General features: G+C 42.5%; 1 protein-coding gene across 3 annotated transcripts in view; it reads right to left on the bottom strand.

Moving 5' to 3' along the window:
- KLHL15 (kelch like family member 15) overlaps positions 1 to 26,615 on the bottom strand; it is a 48,377-nt gene that overhangs the window by 12,994 nt on the left and 8,768 nt on the right. Inside the window, exons 1-2 of one of the 3 annotated variants that reach the window (XM_074392271.1) lie at positions 17,948 to 19,634; positions 11,444 to 12,155 (exon numbers count right to left, since the gene is read on the bottom strand). In XM_074392271.1, coding sequence (XP_074248372.1) covers positions 11,444 to 12,148 — 705 coding nt within the window. In that variant the 5' untranslated portion in view covers positions 12,149 to 12,155; positions 17,948 to 19,634. The other 2 variants (XM_074392270.1, XM_003924089.4) reach the window with 2 other exon arrangements.

Below are 26,615 nucleotides of genomic sequence, written 5' to 3' on the forward strand. Positions count from 1 at the left end.
CAATCCCAGCACTTTGGGAGGCCGAGGCGGGTGGATCACGAGGTCGAGAGATCGAGACCATCCTGGTCAACATGGTGAAACCCCGTCTCTACTAAAAATACAAAAAATCAGCTGGGCATGGTGGCGCGTGCCTGTAATCCCAGCTACTCAGGAGGCTGAGGCAGGAGAATTGCCTGAACCCAGGAGGCGGAGGTTGCGGTGAGCCGAGATCGCGCCATTGCACTCCAGCCTGGGTAACAAGAGCGAAACTCCGTCTCAAAAAAAAAAAAATGCATCTTTTAAAAAGACTTAAGACCATCTCTTTTGTTTTGTTTTGTTTTGTTTTTTTTGAGATGGAGTTTCGCTCTTGTTACCCAGGCTGGAGTGCAATGGCGCGATCTCGGCTCACCGCAACCTCCGCCTCCTGGGTTCAGGCAATTCTCCTGCCTCAGCCTCCTGAGTAGCTGGGATTACAGGCACGCGCCACCATGCCCAGCTGATTTTTTGTATTTTTAGTAGAGACGGGGTTTCACCATGTTGACCAGGATGGTCTCGATCTCTCGACCTCGTGATCCACCCGCCTCGGCCTCCCAAAGTGCTGGGATTGCAGGCTTGAGCCACCGCGCCCGGCAAGACCATCTTTTTATTTTCTGATTATACTAATACTATTAAGTTCTAGAATTCACAACTTATGAGGAATTTTTTTCCTATTTATTTATTTATTTATTTAATTTATTTTTTGAGACAGAGTTTGGCTGTTGTTACCCAGGCTGGAGTGCAATGGTGCGATCTCGGCTCACCGCAACCTCCGCCTCCTGGGTTCAAGCAATTCTCCTGCCTCAGCCTCTCGAGTAGCTGGGTCTACAGGCGTGCGCCACCATGCCCAGCTAATTTTGTGTTTTTGGTAGAGACCAGGTTTCACCATGTTGACCAGGATGGTCTCGATCTCTTGACCTCGTGATCCCCCCGCCTCGGCCTCCCAAAGTGCTGGGATTACAGGCGTGAGCCACCGCGCCCGGCCTATTTGTTTTATTTATTTTTGAGATGAGTCTTGCTCTATCGCCAGGCTGGAGCGCAGTGGCACAATCTCACTTCACTGCAACCTCCACCTCCCCAGGTTCACACGATTCTTCTGCCTCAGCCTCCCAAGTAGCTGGGACCACAGGTGCATGCCACCATGCCCGGCCTACTATTTATGATAGAACAGGAAACCAAATAAAAGATTTCATCCTAAAACTAACTTTTTTTTTTTTTTTTTGAGACGGAGTTTCGCTCTTGTTACCCAGGCTGGAGTGCAATGGCGCGATCTCGGCTCACTGCAACCTCCGCCTCCTGGGTTCAGGCAATTCTCCTGCCTCAGCCTCCTGAGTAGCTGGGATTATAGGCACGCGCCACCATGCCCAGCTGATTTTTTGTATTTTTAGTAGAGACGGGGTTTCACCATGTTGACCAGGTTGGTCTCGATCACTCGACCTCATGATCCACCCGCCTCGGCCTCCTAAAGTGCTGGGATTACAGGCTTGAGCCACCGCGCCCGGCCTAAAACTAACTTTTGAATGAGCAATGCTTACCTATTACACAAGTCGCATTTTCTGAATAATAAATTTGAAAACAAAACTTTAAAGCCTAAACTCTCAGTACTTCCCCCGTTCCTTTCCTGCTTCAAACCTTTTCTCCAGTCATTTCCAGACTCTCTGATCCTTTTCAATTTCTGCTTATCACTTTTTCTTCCAATTTCTTAAAAGGGGTTTCTCCTTTTATACATCAACAAAGCTGTCTCTGTTCCATGACTTTCTTTTTAATTTCCAATTCTCCTATGCTTGTTTTCATCCATTTTATTTAAAAAGAAAACCAGTAAGAAAGATTGAATTTTTCAACTCGATTTTCAATAGGTTCCTCCTTTCTGCTTAATACACTCCCAAGATACTATTTTTCCCCAGGGTTCTGATAGCAGTCAACAACTAGATTACAGTCACTCTTCAGGAACCTGTGAACCTGGAGTGGATGCAAGGAAGAGGTGGAAAATAAGAGCACTCTATGTCTATACATAAAAGGCAGAAAACTTCGGAGAAGAAAAACACCTCGGGTGATTTTTAAAGAACTGTACATGTGTTAATTACAATCTTTCAAGTCCATGGGGTTGGGTAGGAGGGGCTGGCAAAAAGGAGTCTGAAGCAGAAAAAGACATTAACTGAGAAAGCATGCTTAACCCACTGACCTAGTTTCCAACAGAAAACCTGCTCATCTCTATGTTTTCACTCTAAGAAGCAAGAAAGCTGATTGTTAATTTAAGCAATTTCAGGTTCTAGCTGTGTATTATACGATATCTGAAGGAGATTTAAAACTTTTTCAAAAACAAGCTTATTAGAAATTCTAATCAAATTTCACATTTGAAATACAGTTTTAAAAAGTTTGTTACTGTCAAACACAGCACTGCTTATATTTCTCAAGTACTTCTAAAACTGAGGGTTAGAGGGAAATTTCCTACATCTCTAGATTTATCTGGCTCTAGCTTAAGTCATTAGATATAAATGAACTGCTTTTTTTTTTTTTTTTTTTTTTTTTTTTCCCCGAAAAAGAGTTTTTGGCTTAATGATGATAATACTGCAGGTAATGGTTTGGTTCCTAGACAGAAATTTTGCATTGGTGAAGTGCTGGATTAGTCAAAACACGTTCCAAAGCCTAAGTGAAGGAATCCTGAAGAGGCATACAGCACCTATACTTTACAAAGACATGGCTTTCCCAGGCAATTTCATTTACCAAATGGGTTGTACCTCAATTAACCAGAACAGCACACCACCTAAGCATGAGATTAAGGACAATAGGCCGGGCGCGGTGGCTCAAGCCTGTAATCCCAGCACTTTGGGAGGCCGAGGCGGGTGGATCACGAGGTCGAGAGATCGAGACCATCTTGGTCAACATGGTGAAACCCCGTCTCTACTAAAAATACAAAACATTAGCTGGGCATGGTGGCTCATGCCTGTAATCCCAGCTACTCAGGAGGCTGAGGCAGGAGAATTGCCTGAACCCAAGAGGTGGAGGTTGCGGTGAGCCGAGATCGCGCCATTGCACTCCAGCCTGGGTAACAAGAGCGAAACTCCGTCTCAAAAAAAAAAAAAAAAAAAAAAAAAAAAAAGGACAATAAATGTCCTCATGTGTCACACGCTATTGTTAATACTATGCAGGTCAACTATGCTGATAGAGAAAATATGTGGAAGATTATCAGTGTTTCGTGAAGACCAGTTCTGAGAGTTACTACATTCTAAGTAATGTGTACTTTGGTTACCTAATTTGTCATTTTTGAATTTTGTCAGTTTTAAGGTGAGTCCAGGACACCTTGTCTCCACTTTAAAATGTAGCTTTTCAAGCCACAAATTCAGCTTGGGCAACATAGCAAAATCCCATGTCTACAAAAAATTAACCAGGCATGGTTGTGTGCACCTGTAATCCAAGGTACTCAGGAGGCTGAGGTGGGAGGATCACTACAGTCCAGGCGACGGAGTGAGAACCTGTCTCCAAAAAAAAAAAAAAAAAAAAAGCCATAAATTCTACTTCTTAAATTAGATAGGTATTTTTTTTAAGTGTTAAAAAGCTCTTCTGGGCCGGGCATGGTGGCTCATGCCTGTAATCCAAGCACTTTGGAGGCCAAGGTGGGTGGATCACCTGAGGTCAGGAGTTCAAGACCAGCCTGCCCAATACGGTGAAATCCCATCTTTAAAATAAAAAAATAAATAAATAAATTAAAAAAAAAAAAAAGCTTTTCTGGTCAGGCATGATGGCTCATGCCTGTAATCCCAGCACTTTGGGAGGCCGAGGTGGATGGATTATCTGAGGTCAGGAGTTCGAGACCTGCCTGGCCAACATGGGGAAAACCCAGTTTCTACTAAAAATACAAAATTAGCCAGGTGTAGTGGTATATATCTGTAATCCCAGCTAATCGGGAGGCTGAAGCAGGAGAAATGCTTGAACCTGAGAGGCAGAGGTTGCAGTAAGCCAAGATTGCATCACTGCACTCCAGCCTGGGCAACAGAGCGAGACTCCATCTCAAAAAAAATAAATAAATAAAAATAAAAAAATAAAAAGTTTACCTGAGGTATTAATTTTTACTGATGCTTCAATTTTCCCAAATAGTGAACAGCTATCAAAATTATCTCAAAGATGTGAATATTCTTAAAGTACATTAGGGGGTCTCAATACCATGAGCCAGTTTATATAAAAAAAATTTGGAATAAGCATGATGTCTTTATTTAAAGCAGAACACTCCAATATAATCTACTTCCTTAATAGCCAATGGAAAATCAACTACAAAATCCTAAATACAAAGCTGAACCAGTGTGTTATTTTTATAGGATTTAAAATAGACTTTTCTTTCCCTTTGAGAAATTGAAAGATTTTACAATTACGAAGATACTGTACTTTACATATTAACACCATTTCTAAGGGGATCATTGGGATGCTGAATCTTACCTTATGCATATTTATGATACTGAAGATACCCTGGGTTCACAAATATTAAAATGTCAATGTACTAAAGAATCAACATATGGATATTTTAATAATTGAATAATTTTGGTTAAAAAAATATTTTACGTACAAAAAAAAGTATAAGCAGAGTGTGGTGGCTCACACCTGTAACCCAAGCACTTTGGGAGGCCAAGGTGGGCAGATCACCTGAGGTCAGGAGTTTTGAGACCAGCATGGCCAACATTGCGAAACCCCGGCTCTACTAAAAATACAAAAACTAGCTGGGCATGGTGGCACACGCCTGTAATTCCAGCTACTCAGGAGGCTGAGACAGGAGAATCGAACCCAGAGGCAAAGGTTGCAGTGAGCCAAGATCATCCCACTGCACTCCAGCTGGGAGACAGAGCAAGATTCCATTTCAAAAAAAAAAAAAAAGTCAAATATAATATACATTTTGCCAAATATACATTTACTTCATAAAATATTTTCAATAAAACAATAATTGTTTTTTAAAATCTAAAGACCACAGAAAGCAGTTTTAACTATTTAAATCTTCACATCACTGAAATTCAGAATGACAAATGTCAGGCCTTATCTCTGTTAACATGTGCAAAGACCATAAGAGGTAGTAAAAATATATGCCACAGGCTGGGCACAGTGGCTCACACCCATAATCCCAGAACTTTGGGAGGCCAAGGCGGGCGGATCACGAGGTCAAGAGATTGAGACCATTCTGGCCAACATGGTGAAACCCCGTCTCCACTAAAAATACTAAACATAAAAAAAAAAAATTAGCTGGGCGTGGCAGAACACGCCTGTAGTCCCAGGTACTCGGGAGGCTGAGGCAGGATAACTGCTTGAACCTGACAGGCAGAGGCTGCAGTGAGCTGAGATTGGGCCACTGCACTCCAGCCTGGCAACAGAAGTGACTCTGTCTCAAAAAAAAAAAAAAAAAAAAAAAAGGCTAGGTGTGGTGGCTCACATCCGTAATCCCAGCACTTTGGGAGGCTGAGGTGGTTGGATCACGAGGTCAGGAGTTCAAGACCAGACTGGCCAACATGGTGAAACCCAGTCTCTACTAAAAAATACAAGAAAAAAAAAATTAGCTGGTCATGGTGGCTCATGCCTGTAATCCCAGCTACTAGGGAGGCTGAGGTAGGAGAACTGCTTGAACTGGGACCCGGGAGGTGGAGGTTGTAGTGAGCCGATATTGCGACACTGCACTCCAGCCTGGGCTACAGAGCATGACTCCATCTCAAAAGAAAAAAAAATGCCACAGACATTTGCGTAAGTAAAAACTGAAACTGTAGTCTAGTTTTAAAAAACTAGGAATCCACTATAGATCATCTAAGTCACAAGAACACTTAAACTATGTCCAAAGAACAAGATCCTTACAATTTCAATTTCTTTGATTATTCAGTGAAAACCCAAGATACATGCTTTTCATGTCAAAGTTTTCCCACACTTTATATATATATTTTTTCAGTGTCATTATATTTCCTATGCTATGTTTTCCTTTATTTTTTTGGAAAGTGGGGAGGGAGGGACAGGTTCTCATTTTATTGTCCAGGCTGGAGTGCAGTGGCGCAATCATAGCTCACTGCAACCTCAACTTTCCGGGCTCAAGCAATCCTCCCACCTCAACCTTCCCAGCTACTGGGACTCCAGGCATGCGTCACCACATCCAACTAATTGTTAAAATTTTGGGAGAGATAGGTTTGCCTGTGTTGCTGCCTAGGCTGGTCCCCAAATCCTGGACTCAAATGATCTTCCCGCCTAAGACTCCCAAAGTGCTGGGATTACAGGGGTAAGCCACCTGCCTTGCCCTTCAGCTATGTTTTGTTCCTGTAAACACCTTAGAATTTTTACAACTCTGTAACATGAACCTGCCCCTTAGGCAATGTTTTGTTAATATAAATAGCTTAGAATTTTCATAGCTCTGTAACAACTTCTGAATGACCCAGGCTGGGTCCCAGGTTAACAGCATGCTTCCTGCACCTTAGGGTCTTCTCCCTATTCTATTAGCTGTAACAGGAAGTCCCAGATTGGGAAGCAAGCTGCCTCGGCTTTCAGTGTGGACAGCGCCACTTGGTCTGGAATAAGATCTTTAACCTTTCTGAGCCTGTTTCTTTATCTACAAAACGGGAACATATGTAGAGTAGAGCACTTAGTGCATGACCTAGCATAAATGTCTGTGTGTGTGTGTGTGTGTGTGTGTGTGTGTGTTCGTTCAGATAAACAGTTATTACTGCCTCTAAGAAACTCAGGAAATTTGGAAGCCTTGGCCTCTTTGGTGATGGTCCCATAGAATACTCAGTACAAAAATTAAGACAATCTGGCCAAGCATGGTGGTTCACGTCTGTAATCCCAGCACTTTGGGAGGCTGAGGCAGGAGGATCACTTGAGGCCAGCTTGAGGCCAGCTCAAGGCCAGCTCAAACCAGCCCAGGCAACATAGTGGATCCTGTATCTACAGAAAAATTTTTTAAATTGTAAAAGAAAAAAGTATACCAAAAAAAAAAAAAAAAAAAAAAACCCAAAAAGTTCAGACAATCTTATCTTCACCTAAGGAGAAAATCCAGTAGAGGACTACATAGATACTGTAGAAGAATAAACCCAAAGATTTCAGCACAGCTAGAGGACAAGATTTGGGTCCCTGGAACAAACTGGGGCTTTTCCTTGGGTTGAGGCACAATGTCCCCTTCCCCACACTATTAAGTCACTGCTCAAATCTGTTACTACCAAAGGAAGAAGTAAGAATCAATCCCGGGCCTGGTGGCTCACACCTGTAATCCCAGCACTTTGGGAGGCCGAGGCAGATGAATCACCAGGTCAGTAGTTCAAGACCAGCCTGGCCAACATGGTGAAACCCCGTCTCTCCTAAAAATATAAAAAATTCGCTGGGCGTAGTAGCAGGCGCCTATAAACCCAGCTATTTGGGAAGGCTGAGGCAGAAGAATCACTTGAACCCAGGAGGCAGAGGTTGCAGTGAGCCAAGATCGCGCCATTGCACTCCAGCCTGGGCAACAAGAGCAAGACTCTGTCTCAAAAAAAAAAAAAAAAAAAAAAAAAAAAAAATTAGCCAGACATGGTGGCATGTACCTGTAGTCCCAGCTACTGCACTCCAGGCTGGGCGACAGAGCAAGACTACGTCGTATGCATAAATAAATAAATAAATAAATAAATGCCAGGCATGGTGGTGTGTGACTGTAATCCTAGCTACTGGGGGGCTGAGGCAGGAGAATTGCTTGAACCAGGGAGGCAGAGGTTGCAGTGAGCCGAGATCGCACCACGCAGGCAACAGAGTGAGACTCCATTTCAAAAAAACCAAAAAAACAAAAAACTCCATGGGTTCCTTCCCCAAGCTTTTTATAGTTGCTTTTTGTTTTTCTGAGGCCAAAGAAAAGATCCTGACAAAAAGATGCTATACTCAGTTAAGAGCTATCTTCATCAGCCACTCCACAGAATCATTAGGTAGGTGAAACTTCATTTAACACTAACTGTACATAACGTTTCTAAAGGCTAGGAATCTGGGAGAAGGGTTAAGTATGTGAGAAAGCCTATTTATCGTATGCACATTCAGACAGTTTCTAATGAACAACTCATCTTAACTTCTAGAGCAGTGCTGTGTGATAAAAATAGAATCTGAGCCACAAATGTGAGTCAAAGATGAAATTTTACATTTTCTACTATATTTCAAAAAGTAAAAAGGACAGGCTGGGCGCGGTGGCTCACGCCTGTAATCCCAGCACTTTCGGAGGCTGAGGCAGGTGAATCACAAGGTCAAGAGTTCGAGACCAGCCTGGCCAACATGGTGAAACCCCATCTCTACAAAAATATAAAAATTACTGTCAGGTGTGGTAGCTCATGCCTGTAATCCCAGCACTTTGGGAGGCTGAGGCGGGTGGATCACGAAGTCCGGAGTTCAAGACCAGCCTGGCTAAGACAGTGAAACCCTGTCTCTTCAAAAAAAAAAAAAAAAAAAAAATTAGCCGGGTGTGGTGGTGGACACTTGTAATGCCAGTTACTGAGGAGGCTAAGGCAAGAGAATTGCTTGAACCTGGGTGACAGAGGTTGCAGTGAGCTGAGACTGCACCATTGCACTCCAGCCTGGGCGACAGCAAGACTCTGTCTCCCCCCACCAAAAAAAAAAGTGAAGTTGATTTTGATAATACATTTGTTGAACTCAATATACCCAATATGTAACCAATATAAAAATTATTGAGGTAATTTACATTCATTTTATCATCCTAGTCTTTGAAATCTCAATTCAGACTAGCCACACTTCAAGTGTTTATAAGAGCCACAGGTGGTGACCATATTGAACAGTGCAGTTCTAGAGTCACTGCCACTTTAGCTAGCTTTTAATCCCAATAAATTAAATCTAAGTGTTCTACATCAAAAAGAGGGAGGGGATTTTAGGAATCTAAAAGAAACCTAACACAGAATAGTGTGAACAAAATTCTTGATGATTTTAGTCCTAGAATTGAGCTATTTCGCTTCATAATACAAAGTTCATAAAAACTACTTACAACTTTGATTAAGTAGTGTTCTAAGTTTTTTTCTGGCATTCAACATTTTCCTGTAATTGTCCTGAAAAATGTGGTGCTAAGAAGATGTGTTAATAGAAAATAAAGGGAATAGAGGAACTAAGTTAACAGCAACACAAAGAAATTATCAGATACACTCATAATGTAGGACACACTGAGACAACTGGTGGTCTGGTCTTTCTCAAAAAAAAAAAAAAAAAAAAAAAAAAAAAAAAAAAAAAAGGAAGAAAGGCTGGGCACGGTAGCTCACACCTGTAATCCCAGCATCCCAACACTTTGGGAGGCCAAAGCGGGTGGATCACCTGAGGTTGAGGTTGGGAGTTCAAGACCAGTCTGACCAACAGAGAGAAATCCCGCGTCTACTAAAAATACAAAATTAGCCAGGCGTGGTGGCGCATGCCTGTAATCCCAGCTACTCAGGAGGCAGAGGCAGGAGAACCACTGAAACCCGGGAGGTGGAGGCTGCAGTGAGCTGAGGTCGCGCCATTGCACTCCAGCCCGGGGGAGAGCGAGACTCCTTCTCAAAAAAACGATTCCCCAGAGAAAGAGAGCAATAAAAACAATAGAAAAAGAAAATCAAAACATCAGAGACAAATGATTTACATAATTGATGTGGGGCTAATTATCAGTAAACAAAAATAATTAAGAAATATATTCTTCAGTTTCAATTATTTTTGTCATATCAATACATTCTGAGACGAAAAGATAAAAACCCAGAAAACCAAGTTATCTATTAAAAGTTTAAGTTAATGACATTTCACAGCATTCTGGAGGAAAAAAAGTATGTCAGGCAGCTGAGTGTTGTTCAAAGGCGCAAATGGGTCTATTTTTCAAATGGCGTAAACAACCCTCCTATGCAGATATTATATTTTTATAACCAGGTCTGATAACTAAAGCTGAGGAACTATTTAACACGAAAGGTGACCGACCAAGCTTTCAGTGTGCTTTCTAGAAAAAAAGTGAAGATGCAGGAAGTAAACAGAGCCCCAGAGGTAACCATGTGATTAGAAACCAATTAAGTTAAGCAATTACTAAAACTGCTCTATGAGCTTTGGGCAAGAAAGGATCACAAGTGAGACTTGGATATAAAAATTAAAATGCTAGTGGGTAGCGGTGGCTCACACCTGTAATCCAAGCACTTAGGGAGACTGCGGTGGGCGGATCGTCCGGAGTTTGAGACCAGCCTGATCAACATGAGAAACCCCATCTGTACTAAAAATACAGAATTAGCTGAGCGTGGTGGCACACGTCTGTAATTCCAGCGACTCGGGAGGCTGAAGCAGAAGAATTGATTGAACCCAGGAGGCGGAGTCTGCAGTGAGCTGAGATCATGCCGTGGCACTCCAGCCTGGGCAACAAGAGTGAAACTCCATCTCAAAAATAAATAAATAAATAAAAAGAGGCCAGGTGTGGCTCACTCCTGTAATCCCAGCACTTTAGGAGGCCAAGGCAGGCGGATCATGGGGTCAGGAGTTCTAAACCAGCCTGACCAACATGGTGAAACACCACCTCTACTAAAAATACAAAAATTAGCTGGGCATGGTGGTGCTCGCCTGTAATCCCAGCTACTTGGGAAGCTGAGGGAGAAGAATCGCTTGAACCCCGGAGGTGGAGGTTACAATGAGCTGAGATCTTGCCACTGCACTCCAGCCTGGGCGACAAGAGGGAGACTCCGTCTCAAAAAAAGAAAGAAGACAGACAGAAAGACTGACAGAAAGAAAGAAAATGCTTATATGCAAAAAAAAAAAAAAAAAAAAAGGGCAAGGCTGTTTCAGAGAAAGACTATCTTTAAGAGAATTATTTACATGGTAAAATGTGCCCAGAAATGGTTGATCAATGTAGATACAGGATTTTTATAGTCTACTTGTTTAGAAATGAAAAAAATGATGTTTTTAGACATATAACATGTTTTCATTGTCAAATTTAGTTAGTATTCGCAGTAAAATGGGGAAAACCAGAAGGGAAGAGTAGGGAAGAAAATCACCATTAGAGCTTATTGATTTTCAAGAGCTATTTTGTGTGTCCTTACTATATTTTAGAGGAATAGGAAACTCTATTAATGTATATCATACAGAACTCTTCTCAACGCCAATTTCTGCATGTATTACTCGAATTTATTTTTAAAAGGGGAGCTAGCCTGACCCAGTTCAGACTCAATTTGTGAAATGAAAAGCTACAGGAAACATGTAATACTTTGCATCAAACAATTATGCTTCAACTTTAAAAGTACTTTTAAAATAAAACAATTCTACTACCTACCTGGTTTATCTTTCACCCACAAAATGTATTTTACAAAACCTAATGCACAACAAAGCAGGCTTCTTACACATAAAGTATTCTTGTAAGTTATTCATTCTTGGCTCCTAACTAAGTGTGTGAAACTTATCTATAAAGACATACTCTGCCTTAACTAAATGATGAGTACCGTGTATTGCTTTCAAATGTACTAACCTTCTCAAAAACGCTGGATGGGGTCATCAAGCAAAACCGGATATTCTGAATGATGGTATCGGTGTGTCTCCAGCGTCTTCTATCATGCCGCAGCCAAGACTGCACAGCCTCATACAGCTCTATCTCTGGGAACCTGCTTAGATGATCATTATCCAAATAAGACATGAGCTTCTCAAAACTCAGATAGGACAGAAAGTCAGGCCTAGACATGAGTGGAACAAAGTTGTCTAGTAGAAAAGCGTCCAACTTCTCCCTGACTCCCTCAATATTTACACCAAAATCATCTAAGAGTCTCATAATTTCTGCACAATTTTCTAGGCAGATCTTTGCTAAGAGAAAAGAGCAGCAGAACTTCACCACTTCTATAAGTTGAACATACATGGCAGCCTGAAGAATCTCATGAACAGTATTCATACTCAGTTCTATAGTTCCGTAGTACATAAATTGCAGGACGTGGCTGAAACCGGTAGCAGTTAGACCTTTTAAATGAATTTTGTCTTGATCTCGTTCCCTCATGTCTGCAGTAAACATAATTCTGAAGTAGTCACTCTGGGTGGCCAAGAGTGCTTTATGGGCCTGGAACTGATGATCTTCAATAACCAGAGTGACATCAAGAAGCAATCCCTCCTCATACAGTGCTCTGAACCCAGCAGAGACACTGGTATCATGGATGGAGGAACAGAATCCTTCCACGTCCCCTGCCATGAATCACCTGGAAAAAAAAGTAATCAAAGACAACAATGTTAATCACTTCTAAGCATTCAGAAGACATTTATATTAACTTAGAGTTTTAACAATTTTTATTATTATCTCAATTCCACTGCCTAAGTCGAAAATGTACAAGTCCTTTGGGAGAAGACAACCTAAAAGTTTGCAGACTAATGTCTTTGGCTTCCTTACCTAAGGAAAATAATCTATTAAAAATATAGCAGCAGTTCATGCCTATAACTCCAGCACTTTGGGAGGCTGAGGCAGGAGCATCACTTGAGCTTAGGAGTTGGAGACCAGCCTGGACAAGATGGCAAACCCTGTTTCTACAAAATAATTTTAAAAAGTAGTTGGGCATGGTGGCACATTGCTGGTAGCCCCAGCTACTTGGGAGGCTGAGGTGGGAGAATCCCTTGAGCCCATGAATTTGAGGCTACAGTGAGCTATGATAGCATCACCGCACTCAAGCCTGGTCAACAGAGCAAGACCCTATCTCTCATATATATATATATATATATATATATGTGTGTGTGTGTTTGTGTGTGTGTGTGTGTGTGTGTGTATATATATATATAATGTATGTATATTAGCCAGACGCGGTGACTCACATCTGTAATCCCAGCACTCTGGGAGGCAAAGGCAGGTGGATCACCTGAGGTCAGGAGTTCAAGACTAGCCTAACCAATATAGTGAAACCCCATCTCTACCAAAAATACAAAAATTAGCCAGGTGTGGTGGCATGCGCCTGTAGTCCCAGCTACTCAGGAGGCTGAGACAGGTGAGCCAAGATCACACCACTGCATTCAGGCCTGGGAGACAGAGAGAGACTCCATCTCAAAAGTGTGTGTGTGTGTGTGTGTGTGTGTGTGTGTGTGTGTGTACACACACATATATGTATGTGTCAATGGTAAATTGTTATCTTACAAACAATATATGCTTATTCCACTAATTTCATACTGTTCATCAAATATACTTTAAACGTGTTCTAAAATTAGCAACATAAAAAGGATTTCACAGGCAAATACTAAATTATTAAAAAAGGGACAAAAATGAAACTAAAAAGTATACTTGAAAACTCCTAGAAATTTACCTATAGGAAATATTAAAATAAATAGCTAACTTGGGCCGGGCGCGGTGGCTCAAGCCTGTAATCCCAGCACTTTGGGAGGCCGAGGCGGGTGGATCACGAGGTTGAGAGATCGAGACCATCCTGGTCAACACGGTGAAACCCCGTCTCTACTAAAAATACAAAAAATTAGCTGGGCATGGTGGCGCGTGCCTGTAATCCCAGCTACTCAGGAGGCTGAGGCAGGAGAATTGCCTGAACCCAGGAGGCGGAGGTTGCGGTGAGCCGAGATCGCGCCATTGCACTCCAGCCTGGGTAACGAGAGCGAAACTCCGTCTCAAAAAAAAAAAAAAAAATAGCTAACTTGTACATATAAGGTTTTTCTGTATAAGCTTACTATTAAAAAATTAGCAACTATTCAAAAGTCCAATAACAAATTATTAAAACATGGTATAGTTCTATAATAAATTACTCTAACAATTTAAAATGATGTCAATAGTTTAACTGTTCTTACAAAGAATATTTATCAGATATTGCATGAAAAAAAGCAAGTGACTGCAGTATACTGAGTACATCTTCGAAAACTAAATACACATATATTTGTTAGATGAGAAAAAGTCTGGAGAAATATATACCAAAATGATGTACCTGTGTAGTGGGTTTTCAGGAGAGGGTTTTCCTTTGTAATTACCTCATTACCCTTACTTAAAAAAACAATTGGCGCGGTGGCTCACGCCCGTAATCCCAGCACTTTGGGAGGCTGAGGCAGGTGGATCACGAGGTCAAGAGATCGAGACCATCCTGGTCAACATGGTGAAACCCCGTCTCTACTAAAAATACAAAAATTAGCTGGGCATGGTGGCGCACGCCTGTAGTCCCAGCTACTCGGGAGGCTGAGGCAGGAGAATTGCTTGAACCCAGGAGGTGGAGGCTGCGGTGAGCCAAGATCGCGCCATTGCACTCCAGCCTGGGTAACAAGAGCGAAACTCCGTCTCAGGAAGAAAAAACAAAAAAACAAAAAAACACAATAATGATGTAATGCTCATGTATTTAAAAATACAAATATGGCTGGGCGCGGTGGCTCAAGCCTGTAATCCCAGCACTTTGGGAGGCCGAGGCGGGTAGATCACGAGGTCAAGAGATCGAGACCATCCTGGTCAACAAGGTGAAACCCCGTCTCTGCTAAAAATACAAAAATTAGTTGGGCATGGTGGCGCGCGCCTGTAATCCCAGCTACTCGGGAGGCTGAGGCAGGAGAATTGCTTGAACCCAGGAGGCGGAGGTTGCGGTGAGCCAAGATTGCGCCATTGCACTCCAGCCTGGGTAACAAGAGCGAAACTGTCTCAAAAAAAACACACACAAAAAAACCCAAATATATAATTTAAGGAAATTAAACCTCTTTCCATTATCAGAGAAATGAAGCTTAAATAGCAGAGAACTATACTTAGATTTCTTAAATACAGCAGAATAAACCAATTCAGTTTAATTTTTGGGAGGGGGCGGGGGAACAAGTCTCACTCTGTTGTCCAGAGCTGGGACTACTGGTCTCAAACCCCTGACCTCAGGTAAACCTTCTGCCTCAGCCTCCCAAAATGCCGGGGTTCCAGGCATGAGCCACTGCGCCCAGCCACTAATTCAATCTATTGGACTATTTATGAAGCAAATTAATATTCTCCTTTTCACATACCTCTCCCAGGCCATCTATCTTATTAATTCTCATCCTTACATAGCTCCCAGCTTCCTTCCCAATGTCCCATCTTCCATCCCTAAATTCTCTCCCTAACTTTTCCACTGTGCCCTGTGGAACCTTACTTCAATGTAAACAAACTCCCCTACATGCTCAGGTTGGTCACAGAAAGTTCCCTCTTCAACCTGATTTAAATGAGACATAGTTTTCCTAAAAGTCACAGCTTCCAGGTCTCCTGCCTTCAACCTCTATCCCTACTCCCATGCATCTTGGAGAGAAAAAAAAAAAATACTTTTGGCCAGGCGCGGTGGCTCATGCCTGTAATCCCAGCACTTTGGGAGGCCGAGGTAGGCAGATCACGAGGTCAGAGTTTAAGACTAGCCTGACCAATATGGTGAAACCCCACCTCTACTAAAAATACAAAAAATAAATAAATAAAAATAGCCAGAAGTGGTGGCACACGCCTGTAGTCCCAGCTACTCAGAAGGCTAAGGCAGGGGAATCCTGTGAACAACCACCTGGGAGGCACAGAGGTTGCAGTGAGCCAAAATCGCTCCACTGCAGCCTGGGTGACAGAGTGAGACTCCATCTCAAAAAAAAAAAAAAAAAAAAAAAGAAAACCTTTAGAGCTTACAGACCTACTTTCCAAGCTTTCTTTCTCTTAGCTTTCTATTGTTCTTTTTCTAAAACCTGGCCCTTTGCTCAATAAAAATCCATTTTCCATCATCCCTTGTCACTTCCATACACATCTTCTGATCAATCACTCTCCCACATTTAATGAAGACTTCAAAACTGGGGCCTGGGGCCGGGTGCAGTGGCTCACACCTGTAATCCCAGCACTTTGCAAAGCTAAGGTGGACCACTTGAGGTCAAGAGATCGAGACCAGCCTGGGTAACATGGTAAAACCCTGTCTCTACTAAAAATATAAAAATTAAAGGCTGGGTGTGGGGGCACATGCCTATAATCCCAGCACTTTGGGAGGCCGAGGAGGGTGGATCATCTGAGGTCAGTAGTTTGAGACCAGCCTGGCCAACATGGTGAAATTCCATCTCTACTAAAAATATAAAAATTAGCTGGGTGTGGTGGCATGCACCTGTAGTCCCAGCTTCTCAGGAGGCTGAGGCAGGAGAATTGCTTGAACTTGGGAGGTGGAGGTTGCAGCGAGCTCTAATTGGTCCAATTCAGAGCTTACATCCTAGTCCCTATTTCTCTGGATACTTCTGTAGTGTAACTCATGCTCAGCTCATCACACTCTCAGCTCCTTGACACTGTGCTCCTGATTCGGTTCCTAGTCTTGGGCTGCTCATTTCTCAATCTCCTTCATGGGCTCATTTTTCTGAGCTACCCTTTAAACATTGGTATTCCCTAGGATTCTGTTCTTGCCTCTTTTCTCATCTAAACACTATGTCTCCCTAAATGATCTCACCTAAATCCACAGTTTTTACTTAATTTCATCAATACTTGCATAATCTCTATCCAGATCTCTAGCCTTACTCCAGTCCATATAAACGTTGAATCAAATCCCTGGTAGACACTTCTAGGTGCTCTATTTTGGGATGATCCCATTCTGACATCTCAAAATCAACATATCTAAACAATCATTAATTCTATTCTACACAGACATCAGATTTTTCAGTATTCCCCATCTTTTCAAGAGAGATTTGAGGTGCCTCTTTGTTCCCATCTGTCCCCCAACCTATCTTTAAGCCCTATTGATTCGACCACATTAAATTTTCACTTATCTAAGACAGCAAAGTATGTAAAAGATGAAATTAATAACAAATTTTTATTAGTACTCCATTAATTGAAAGCTGTATCATTCATTTGGGAAGGTAGAACACAAGAAGGCTGTCTATAATTTGAAAAAAATATATATTCTGGACACTGTAATCAATGCTTGGCAGAACAACTTTACTAATGCATTTAAGATCAAAGTAAGCTAACAGTCTGGTCTTGTTTCTATGAATTATTTATTTAGTTTTTAGAGACAGGGTCTCACTATGTTCCCCAGGCTGGAGTGCAGTAGCTGTTCGCAGGCATGATCATAAAACAGTCTTGAACTGCTGTGTTCAAGTGACCCTACCACCTCAGTCTCTTGGGTAGGCATGCCACTGGACCCAGCTTTTTTTTTTGAGACGGAGTCTCACTCTGTTGCCCAGGCTGGAGTGCAGTGGTGCAATCAGAGCTTACTGCAACCTCTGCTTCCTGGGTTCAAGTGATTCTCCTGCCTCAGCCTCCCAAGTAGCTGGGATTACAGGTATGAGCCACCACACCCAACTCTTTTTTTTTTTTTTAGGAGAGACAAGGTTTCTCCATGTTGGCCAGCTGGTCTCAAACTCCTGACCCTCAAGTGATCCACCTGCCTCAGCCTCCCAAAGTGCTGGGATTACAGGCGCAACCAGCACACCCAGCCTTGAATTATTTTTAAAGGTAAAATTAATGAGCTCAGAATTTTCCTACATATAAAAATGCACACTGGGAATAAAAGGAATCTCATATAGTGTTGTGTTTGAATAACCATTCTAAGAGGGCTATCAACATCACACTATCAGTTTTCAAAATAATGAGAATAGAGCTTGGGTGTGGTGGCTCATGCCTGTAATCCCACAATTCGGGAGGCTGAGGCGGGAGGACTGCTTGAGCCTAGGAGTTTGAGACCAGCCTAAGCAACACAGCGAGTCCCCATCTCCAAAAATAGTAATAATAATAAAAATAATTACAATAAAAAACAAATTAAACTGGATAAAAAATTTGATATTACTTTTTTTTTCCCCCAGGATCATTATGGTCGCCAACAATCCCTCTGTCTTGTCAAGCTGTATTTGTCTGCAGGGAGCAGTGGCTTGTATCTCTAAACCAAGCAACTCAAGAGGCTGAGGCAGGAGGATCACTTGAAAGACCAGCCTAAGAAACACAGACCCCCATCTCTAACAAAATTAAAAAACAAAAAAATCGGGCCGGGCGTAGTGGCTCACACCTGTTATCCCAGCACTTTGGGAGACCGAGGCAGGTGAATCACAAGGTCAGGAGTTCAAGACCAACCTGGCCAGAATGGTGAAACTCCGTCTCTACAAAAAGTACAAAAATTAGCCGGGTGTGATTGCAGGCACCTGTAGACCCAGGAGGCTGAGGCAGGAGAATCACTTGAACCTGGGAGGCAGAGGTTGCAGTGAGCCAAGATGGCACCACTATACTCCAGCCTGGGCAACAGAGCAAGACTCCACCTTAAAAAAAAATAAAAAAAGATTTATTGGTCACATTTAATGAAGATTTAATAACAGAAGGCTGGACATTACTGTACATATACTTGAGAGTAAACTGCTTTGTGTTTCACTAATCTGTTGTTTTGACAATGCCTAAAATACCACATTTCACTTCATGTCAAAGTTACCCTCTCTATTCAACAGTTAATCATTACCTGAAAAGGTCTAAAACAGCTAACACTCACCTTTCTGAAAAATATTCCATATAAAGGAAATTTATAAAAGGAGAAACTATGCTTTCTCAAAAGAAAAAAAAAACAGACAAAAAAAACAACAAACAAGGTTCCAGATACTTAACTATGGTAGAAATATTATAAGGCAGAGAAGTAGAGGGGGAAAAAAAAAACAGCAGGAGGAGGAGGAGGATTGCCAAATTGTGAGTCAGAAGACCCCAAAGACGACGTATGTAAAGACAGCTCCTGCCTGAGTACACAGCACTCTCCTCTGGGCACCCAGCCTGCCAAGAGGGATTCCTAGCAAGTAGCCTCCCACTCTTTGATCCCAGCCACGGTCACACATGGTCATACAGGAGTGGGAAATATGAATCAAGACGAACAGAAACTTAGCAAAGGCGAGGGGAGAGAAGAGAGAAACAAAGAGAAAAAGAGACGTGTACTGACTGTTTATGACTGGAACTGGAACATGTCAAAGAGCAGCTGTGGGGGTACCCACTTCTGTCTGCCATGTGGGCTGAAGATCAGAGAAAGGCAGTCAACTGAGAAAGAATAGAGCCAAAAGGAGAGGACAGGGAGGGCTCCTTAATGCCTCACTTTCCCAGTTGCTAGGCCCAGTTCTATGCCTGCCTGCCCTTGGGTTCTGAGAGAGCCTTACATTCTTAGAATAAATTCTTCCTCTTTACTACCTTACGCTGATTTTTTCCACTTATAACCAAGAGTCCTAACTAATAGTTTTAGAACAGAAGTAAATATAAGCTACTCAAACTTTCTTGGCCTTCTCTCTGCGTCCGTAAAATTAAGAGGACTAGACATGATCTCTAAAATATTTTTAGTCCTAAAATTCTCATTCTTTTAATATGATTTTGTAAATGTGCAACACACTTATGTACACATGCAATTAAATAAACTATAGCTACTTTTAAACTCTCAGCAATGCATTCGTGAAGTTTACCTGATATAAACAAGCTTCTAAAACTAATCTGTGATAGCCGAGACATATGCAATAACTTATTTTCTATCTAAAAAGCTTAGCGCATTTATCAGTAAGACTAATAGCTTTAGAGCAGCAGCAGCATTTTACACTTTTATGGTAAACTCGTATTAAGCAGAAAACACTGAAATACTCAGTGATAGCCGGGCTTGGTGGCTCAAGCCTGTAATCCCAGCACTTTGGGAGGCCGAGGCGGGTGGATCACGAGGTCAAGAGATCAAGACCATCCTGGGTCAACATGGTGAAACCCCGTCTCTACTAAAAATACAAAAAATTAGCTGGGCATGGTGGCGCGTGCCTGTAATCCCAGCTACTCAGGAGGCTGAGGCAGGAGAATTGCCTGAACCCAGGAGGCGGAGGTTGCAGTGAGCCGAGATCGCGCCATTGCACTCCAGCCTGGGTAACAAGAGTGAAACTCCGTCTCAAAAAAAAAAAAGAAATACTCTGATTATGTGACCAACATGATACAGACTCTAGATGAAAGTATTAAGAAGTGTGGTCCTACCTCTTTTTAGTTCTGTGACATTGGCGCAAGCTACTCAGCATCTCTGTGCTCTAAAACCTAACATCTGGGCCAGGCACAATGGCTCATGCCTGTAATCCCAGCACTCTGGGAGGCCAAGGTGGGCAGATCACCTGAGGTCAGGAGTTTGAGACCAGCCTGCCTGACGTGGTGAAATCCCATCTCTACTACAAATACAAAAATTAGCTGGGTGTGGTGGCTGGCACCTGTAATCCCAGCTACTTGGGAGGCTGAGGCAGGAGAATCACTTGAACCCGGGAGGCAGAGGTTGCAGTGAGCCGAGATTGCACCATTGCACTCCAGCCTGGGCAACAAGAGTGAAACTATCTCAAATAAATAAATAAATAAATTGCAGTAGCTCACACCTGTAATCCCAGCACTTTGGGAGGCCAAGGCGGGCAGATCACTTGAGTTCAAGAGTTCAAGACCAGCTGGCCAACATGGTGAAACCCCGTCTCTACTGAAAATACAAAAAAAAAAAAAAAAAAATTAGCCGGGCATTGTGGCTCACACCTGTAATCCCAGCTACTCAGGAGGTTGAGGAGGGAGAATCGCTTGAACCCACGAGGTGGAGGTTGCAGTGAGCCGAGATCGCACCACTGCACTCCAGCCTGGGCAACAGAGTGAGACCCTGTCTAAAAAAAAAAAAAAAAAGGAGTACTAATAATACTAATATAACCCACCTTACAGGATGCTGAGAGGATTAAATGAGTTAATGCATGTAAAGCACTTAGAATGGTGCATCGACCTTAAGTACACCATAACATCAAGGTTTATTATCATGCCCCTTCATGTGGTACTCCTGCAGCCAGAATAGTAAGCCTGATCTAGTTAACTTTGAAGAAACCCCCCAGAGCCCACCTTCTCAGTACAGTTTCTCAGGACTCAGGACCCATGTCAACTCTAACTCCACAGATGCAGACAGTAACATCCATGAGTGAACTAGTATTTTTAAATTCAAGGTCATACAACTAGTAGTTAGAAATAAAGTTAAGACTAGATTCTAGCCTGGGCAACATATCAAAACCCTACCTCTGCAAAAATTAGCTGGGTGTGGCAATGTGTGCCTGTTGTCTCAGCTACTTGGGAGGCTGAGGCAAGAGGATTGCTTGAGCCCAGGAGGCAGAGGTTGCAGTAAGCCAAGATGGTACCACTGCACTCCAGCCTGGTCAACAGAGTAAGGGCCTATCTCCCAAAAGAAAAAAAAAAAAACAGATTAGATTCTACTTGCAAAAAATACAAAATATGCTGGGTGCGGTGGCTCAATCTCGTAATCCCAGCACTTTGGGAGGCCAAGGTGGGGTCACCTGAGGTCAGGAGTTGGGAGACCAGTCTGACCAACATGGAGAAACCCCATCTCTACTAAAAATACAAAAATTAGTCAGATGTGGTGGTGTACGACTGTAGTCCCAAGTACTCAGGAGGCTGAGGTCAGAGGATAAATTGAGCCTGTGAGGCTGAGGTTGCACTCAGCCTAATCCACCACTGAACTCCAGCCTGGGCAACACAGTGAGGCTGTATCAAAAAAAAAAAAAAAAAAAAAAAAAGAAAGAAAGAAAAAGAAAGGAAGAAAGGTAGAAAGAAAGAAGAAAAGAAAAATGTACAAAATGTACATAATTCTTTAACTGGGTACAATGTTCTGAGAGGCAAGGCACGAGGATTGCTTGATCCAGTAGTTCAAGACCAGCGTGGGCAATGTGGCCAGACCTCTTCTCTACAAAAAAAAATTTTCTTTGAGACAGAGTCTCACTCTGTCACCCAGACTGGTGTGCAGTTGCACAATCTTGGCTCACTACAACCTCTGCCTCCCAGGTTCAAGCAATTCTCCTGTGTCAGCCTCCCAAATAGCTGGGACCTGTGAGCCACCACACCCAGCTCATTTTAGCATTTTCAGTAGAGATGGCGTTTCATCATATAGGCCAGGCTGGTCTCGAACTCCTGACCTTGTGATCTGCATGCTTCAGCCTCCCAAAGTGTTGGGATTACTGGCATGAGCCACTGCACCTGGCCTAAAAAAAAAAAAAAATTTTTTTTTTTTTTGAGACAGAGTCACCTAGGCTGGAGTGCAACGGCTCAATTTTAGCTCAGTACAACCTCCACCTCCTGGGTTCAAGTAATTCTCTGCCTCAGCCCCCCGAGTAGCTGGGACTACAAGCATCCACCACTATGCCCAGCTAATTTTTGTATTTTTGGTGGAGACCGGGTTTCACCATCTTGGCCGGGCTGCTCTAGAACTCCTGACCTCATGATCCACCTGCCTCGGCCTCCCATAGTGCCAGGATTATAGGCATGAGCCACCATGCCCAGCCTCTGAACAATTTTTTTAAATAGCAGAGCATGGTAGCATACTCCTGTAGCCCCAGCTACTTGGGAGGCTGAGGCAGGAAAATCGCTTGAGCTAAGGATATCAAGCTTGCAGTGAACCATGACGCAGCCACTGTACTCCAGGCTGGGCAAGAGAACAAGACCCTGTCTCTGAAAAAAAATCTAAGTACCAAATTACATCAATATAAGGAAGAAAACTATTATAAGAATTATTTTGCGATGACAGAGGCGATGGCGGCCGCAGTGTACTCAGTAAGGAGTGCCTGGCCCCACTCCCCCAAAAGAAAAAACTAGTCACTGTAAAACTAACAAAAACTTTAAGAACTCTTTCAATCTATGAGTGCTGGAGAAAAAATTTAAGAGGTTTTGAGAACAGATATTTACTGACAAAATGTTCAATGTACAAAAATTCTGTATCCTCACTTTTCATACATAGGTTTATCAACACTTTACACTTGGCCTTCAGAATTTCAAATGGTACTTTTTTTTTCAAGAGGGGAACCAACTTAAATTAGGCCAAATGACAATGCATACTTACACTACCAGGAAAGAAATATTGAAAAGTGGTTCTTGTTTCATAACCTTTGTACTGACTATATATATATATATATACTTTTAAAAAGCCTCACATTTTTGTGCAGAAGAATGGTTAGTACAGGAATTCTCAAAGCATGATCTGGTTATAGGGCCGTAGGGGCCCCACAGGGTCGTGGGGTGTCCCTTATGCTGTGTTGAGGTGCAGGATCCGACAAATAAAGAGACAGGACACTGAAGAACTGGTGAAGAGCATCTGGACTCGGCCAGCCACACCACCTGTGAGCAGAGATCAGCAAAGGCCCCGAAATGCCCAAGGGCATCTGTATTTATTAGGTACAAGCAGGGGGCAGGGTTGTGAGTGAGGTCATCATCTATAGGCTTAGTAACAGGGCATATATAATTACATGAGTCTCAAGCGAGGGGGCCACCCCATTATGTCACCTGGGCAGAGAGGTGGGCCATGTGCAGCAGGGGGCCGTGCCGTGCACAGTAGTAGAGGGCAGTGTGCAGAAAAGGGGTCCATTCCCATTAAGTCACCAAGGCAAGGAGGTGGGCTGTGTGCAACAGGTGTCGTGCGTAACACTTCTTATCTGGGGGCTGGAGACTTCAAAGGATTTCTAATAGAAGGATACTGTAAGCTTAATGCAGTGGGAGCTGACAGACTTGTGCTCTTCTCTTAAGATATTTATGGGAGGATGATTTGAGCTAGCACAGAAGCAAGAAAACACTGACAGGGTGTACAGCTGCCGTGACTGGTCACACCAGAGGGGTTCTTCTTCCTTGGTTACTTCCAGGATCTCAGGCCTGAGGCCTACTTTCCACAGGAACTGGATGCAAGGTACTACAACTCCTTTATTAGGAGGAGAGGCACTTGCTCCAAGCCTGCCTTACAGCATATGCCCTTTCAGGCAGGGACGCCACTGCCTGGATCTTTGGTTCTTGTTCTGGTCTGGCTGTTTTCCCATGGACTGCTCCTGTTCTGTGACTGCTCTAGGCATTCCTCCTACTACAAACTACTATATGGTTATATAGAAGCATTATATAAATCAGCACTAAATGTGTCAGTACAGCTCCGACTACAATACCTATATGATTAGAAAGATTATATAGAACTAAGTATGCTAGACGTAAGTATTAAGTATGATTATATAAACTAGATATATGTAAGCAGTAAGTTACACTTCAAGCACTAATTCTATAAACTAATATATTATATATGAAGGATTATATAAAGGAAACAACTGAGCAGTAACACTATGAACTAAGATATTCTTCAGGCACTAGTTGTGCCTGGGGTCTGGGCAGTTCTCCTTCCTCGGTGCCCACGAGGGGTGTTACCCACACTGGGAACAAGTGGATCCAGTTGTCCTAAAAGATCCCAGACCCCACTAAAGGGGCTTCCCAATGTCAAAATTATTATCAAGATAATTAAAAAATACAAAAATTAGCCAGGGATGATGGTATGTGCCTCTAATCCCAGTTACTCCAGAATTGCACAATTATTGCTTGAACCTGGGAGGCAGAGGTTTCAGTGAGCCAAGACTGCACCACCGCACACCAGTTTGGGCAACAGAGTAAGATTCTATCTCTAAATAAATAAATAAATAAATAGTTATTTGTCTTTTTCTCTTCAATTCTGTTTTCCAGATGTTTTTGCATTATACGTGATATTGCAACAGACTGAACACAGAAGCTGATGAGAAGCCCATTGGCTTTTATTAAGCCAGACATTTAAAGAGATTTGCAAAAATATAAAACAATGCTGCTCTTTTCACCATGTTCTTAAGTGTTTTAGAAAAGTTCTTTTCCATATAAAAATGTTATTTCTGCCGGGCACGGTGGCTCAAGCCTGTAATCCCAGCACTTTGGGAGGTCGAGGCGGGTGGATCACAAGGTCAAGAGATCGAGACCATCTTGGTCAACAAGATGAAACCCCGTCTCTACCAAAAATACAAAAAATTAGCTGGGTATGGTGGCGCGTGCCTGTAATCCCAGCTACTCAGGAGGCTGAGACAGGAGAATTGCCTGAACCTAGGAGGCAGAGGTTGCGGTGAGCCGAGATCGTGCCATTGCACTCCAGCCTGGGTAACAAGAGCGAAACTGTCTCCAAAAAAAAAAAAAAAAAAAGTTATTTCTGTTGCCATACAATAGACTTTTTATCTATCTATCTATCTATTTATTTATTTATTTTTTTGAGACGGAGTTTCGCTCTTGTTACCCAGGCTGGAGTGCAATGGCGCCATCTCGGCTCACCGCAACCTCGCCTCCCCTTCTCCTGCCTTGGCCTCCTGAGTAGCTGGGATTACAGGCACGTGCCACCATGCCCAGCTAATTTTTTGTATTTTTAGTAGAGACAGGGTTTCACCATGTTGACCAGGATGGTCTCGATCTCTCGACCTTGTGATCCACCCGCCTCGGCCTCCCAAAGTGCTGGGATTACAGGCTTGAGCCACTGTGCCCGGCCTATTTATTTTTTTTTTGAGACAGTCTTGCTCTGTCACCCAGGCTGGAGTACAGCAACGAGATCTCGGCTCACTGCAACCTCGTTCTGGGATTCAAGTGATTCTCCTGCCTCAGCCTCCTCAGTAGCTGGGATTACAGGCGTCCACCACCACACCTGCCCAATTTTTGTATTCTTAGTAGAGATGGGGCTTTGCCATGTTGCCCAGTGTGGTCTCAAACTCCTGGCCTTAAGCGATCCACCCGCCCTGGCCTCTCTTAGTGCTGGGATTACAGGTATGAGCCACCAAGCCCAGCCCCTACTAATTTTTAAAAATACAAACAAGTCCTGAGACCACATGCTTAAGAAGAACTGAAAGAATGACAAGAGATAAGTGATAACACACACACACACACACAGATGCGCGCACACGCGCACACACACACACACACACACACACACACCCCTCAACCTCTTCCTACCTCTGCCCTGGAAGACTATTACTGCTATTTGTATCACAGAATTTTTGAACAGTTCAAACTCTCTAGTGACTAGTAAAGAAAGAAGTCTGGTGGGGTAAAACTGGACAGGAAATTAAAGGCAAAGTAATTAAATGCTTCCTTTTCAGTTATAAGGCTGCCATTCTGATGTGAAGGCAAAATTCTAGGCAATTAATTAAAAGACATTTCAAAATTAACCTCCATGTTTATGCCATAAGCAAGAATGTATTACTTTCACATTCCTTCCACAGCTGCTTGAAAATTCATACAAAAGGTTAAGGTATTCAATGCAAAAGCTAGATTCTCAGAGGTTGATATAATACACTTATGCTCAATAAAAAATTTAAATGACTTCATACTATCTTCATCCCCAACCTGTTCTCCTACCAAAATTGACGCCTATGCAGAAAATGCCACACTTACACATTGAAAAGGGAATGGAAAGGCTTACTACAGATAAAAACAGAATTAATTTCTGAGTCATAACATTTCTCACTTTGGTAACCTATAAAATAAAAAATGTAAATCCAACAATCTCAAAGCACCCAACTTCTCAACATACCAATCTAAAAAGACAAATTTAAAGACAGACTTTTTAGCTCTATCAGCAGTCACTTTACTCTCAATACACTATTCAAATTGAGAACTCACTTTAATATAGGAGGAGAGGTTGTGTAAGTTTAATACTGAAAATTCTGTGTTATTAAAATACTTTTATAACTCAGTACCAAATTGCAAATGACCATTTAACTAAGCTATCAGGAAGGCCCTGGGTCCTCCAGCCTCCAGACTGGCATCTATTATCCAAATTACTTCACTTTTCAGGTATGTTTAGCATTTAGTCATCTGGTAATACAAGAAGCCTTATAAGAAAAAAAATACCCCTGCTTGAATGCTATTTTTCATCAAAGGACTTTAATGCTTCTCTGCTTATTCCACACTACGACTAGAGGTA

Source organism: Saimiri boliviensis, chromosome X (genome assembly GCF_048565385.1).
Source record: "Saimiri boliviensis isolate mSaiBol1 chromosome X, mSaiBol1.pri, whole genome shotgun sequence".
Classification (NCBI taxonomy): domain Eukaryota; kingdom Metazoa; phylum Chordata; class Mammalia; order Primates; family Cebidae; genus Saimiri; species Saimiri boliviensis.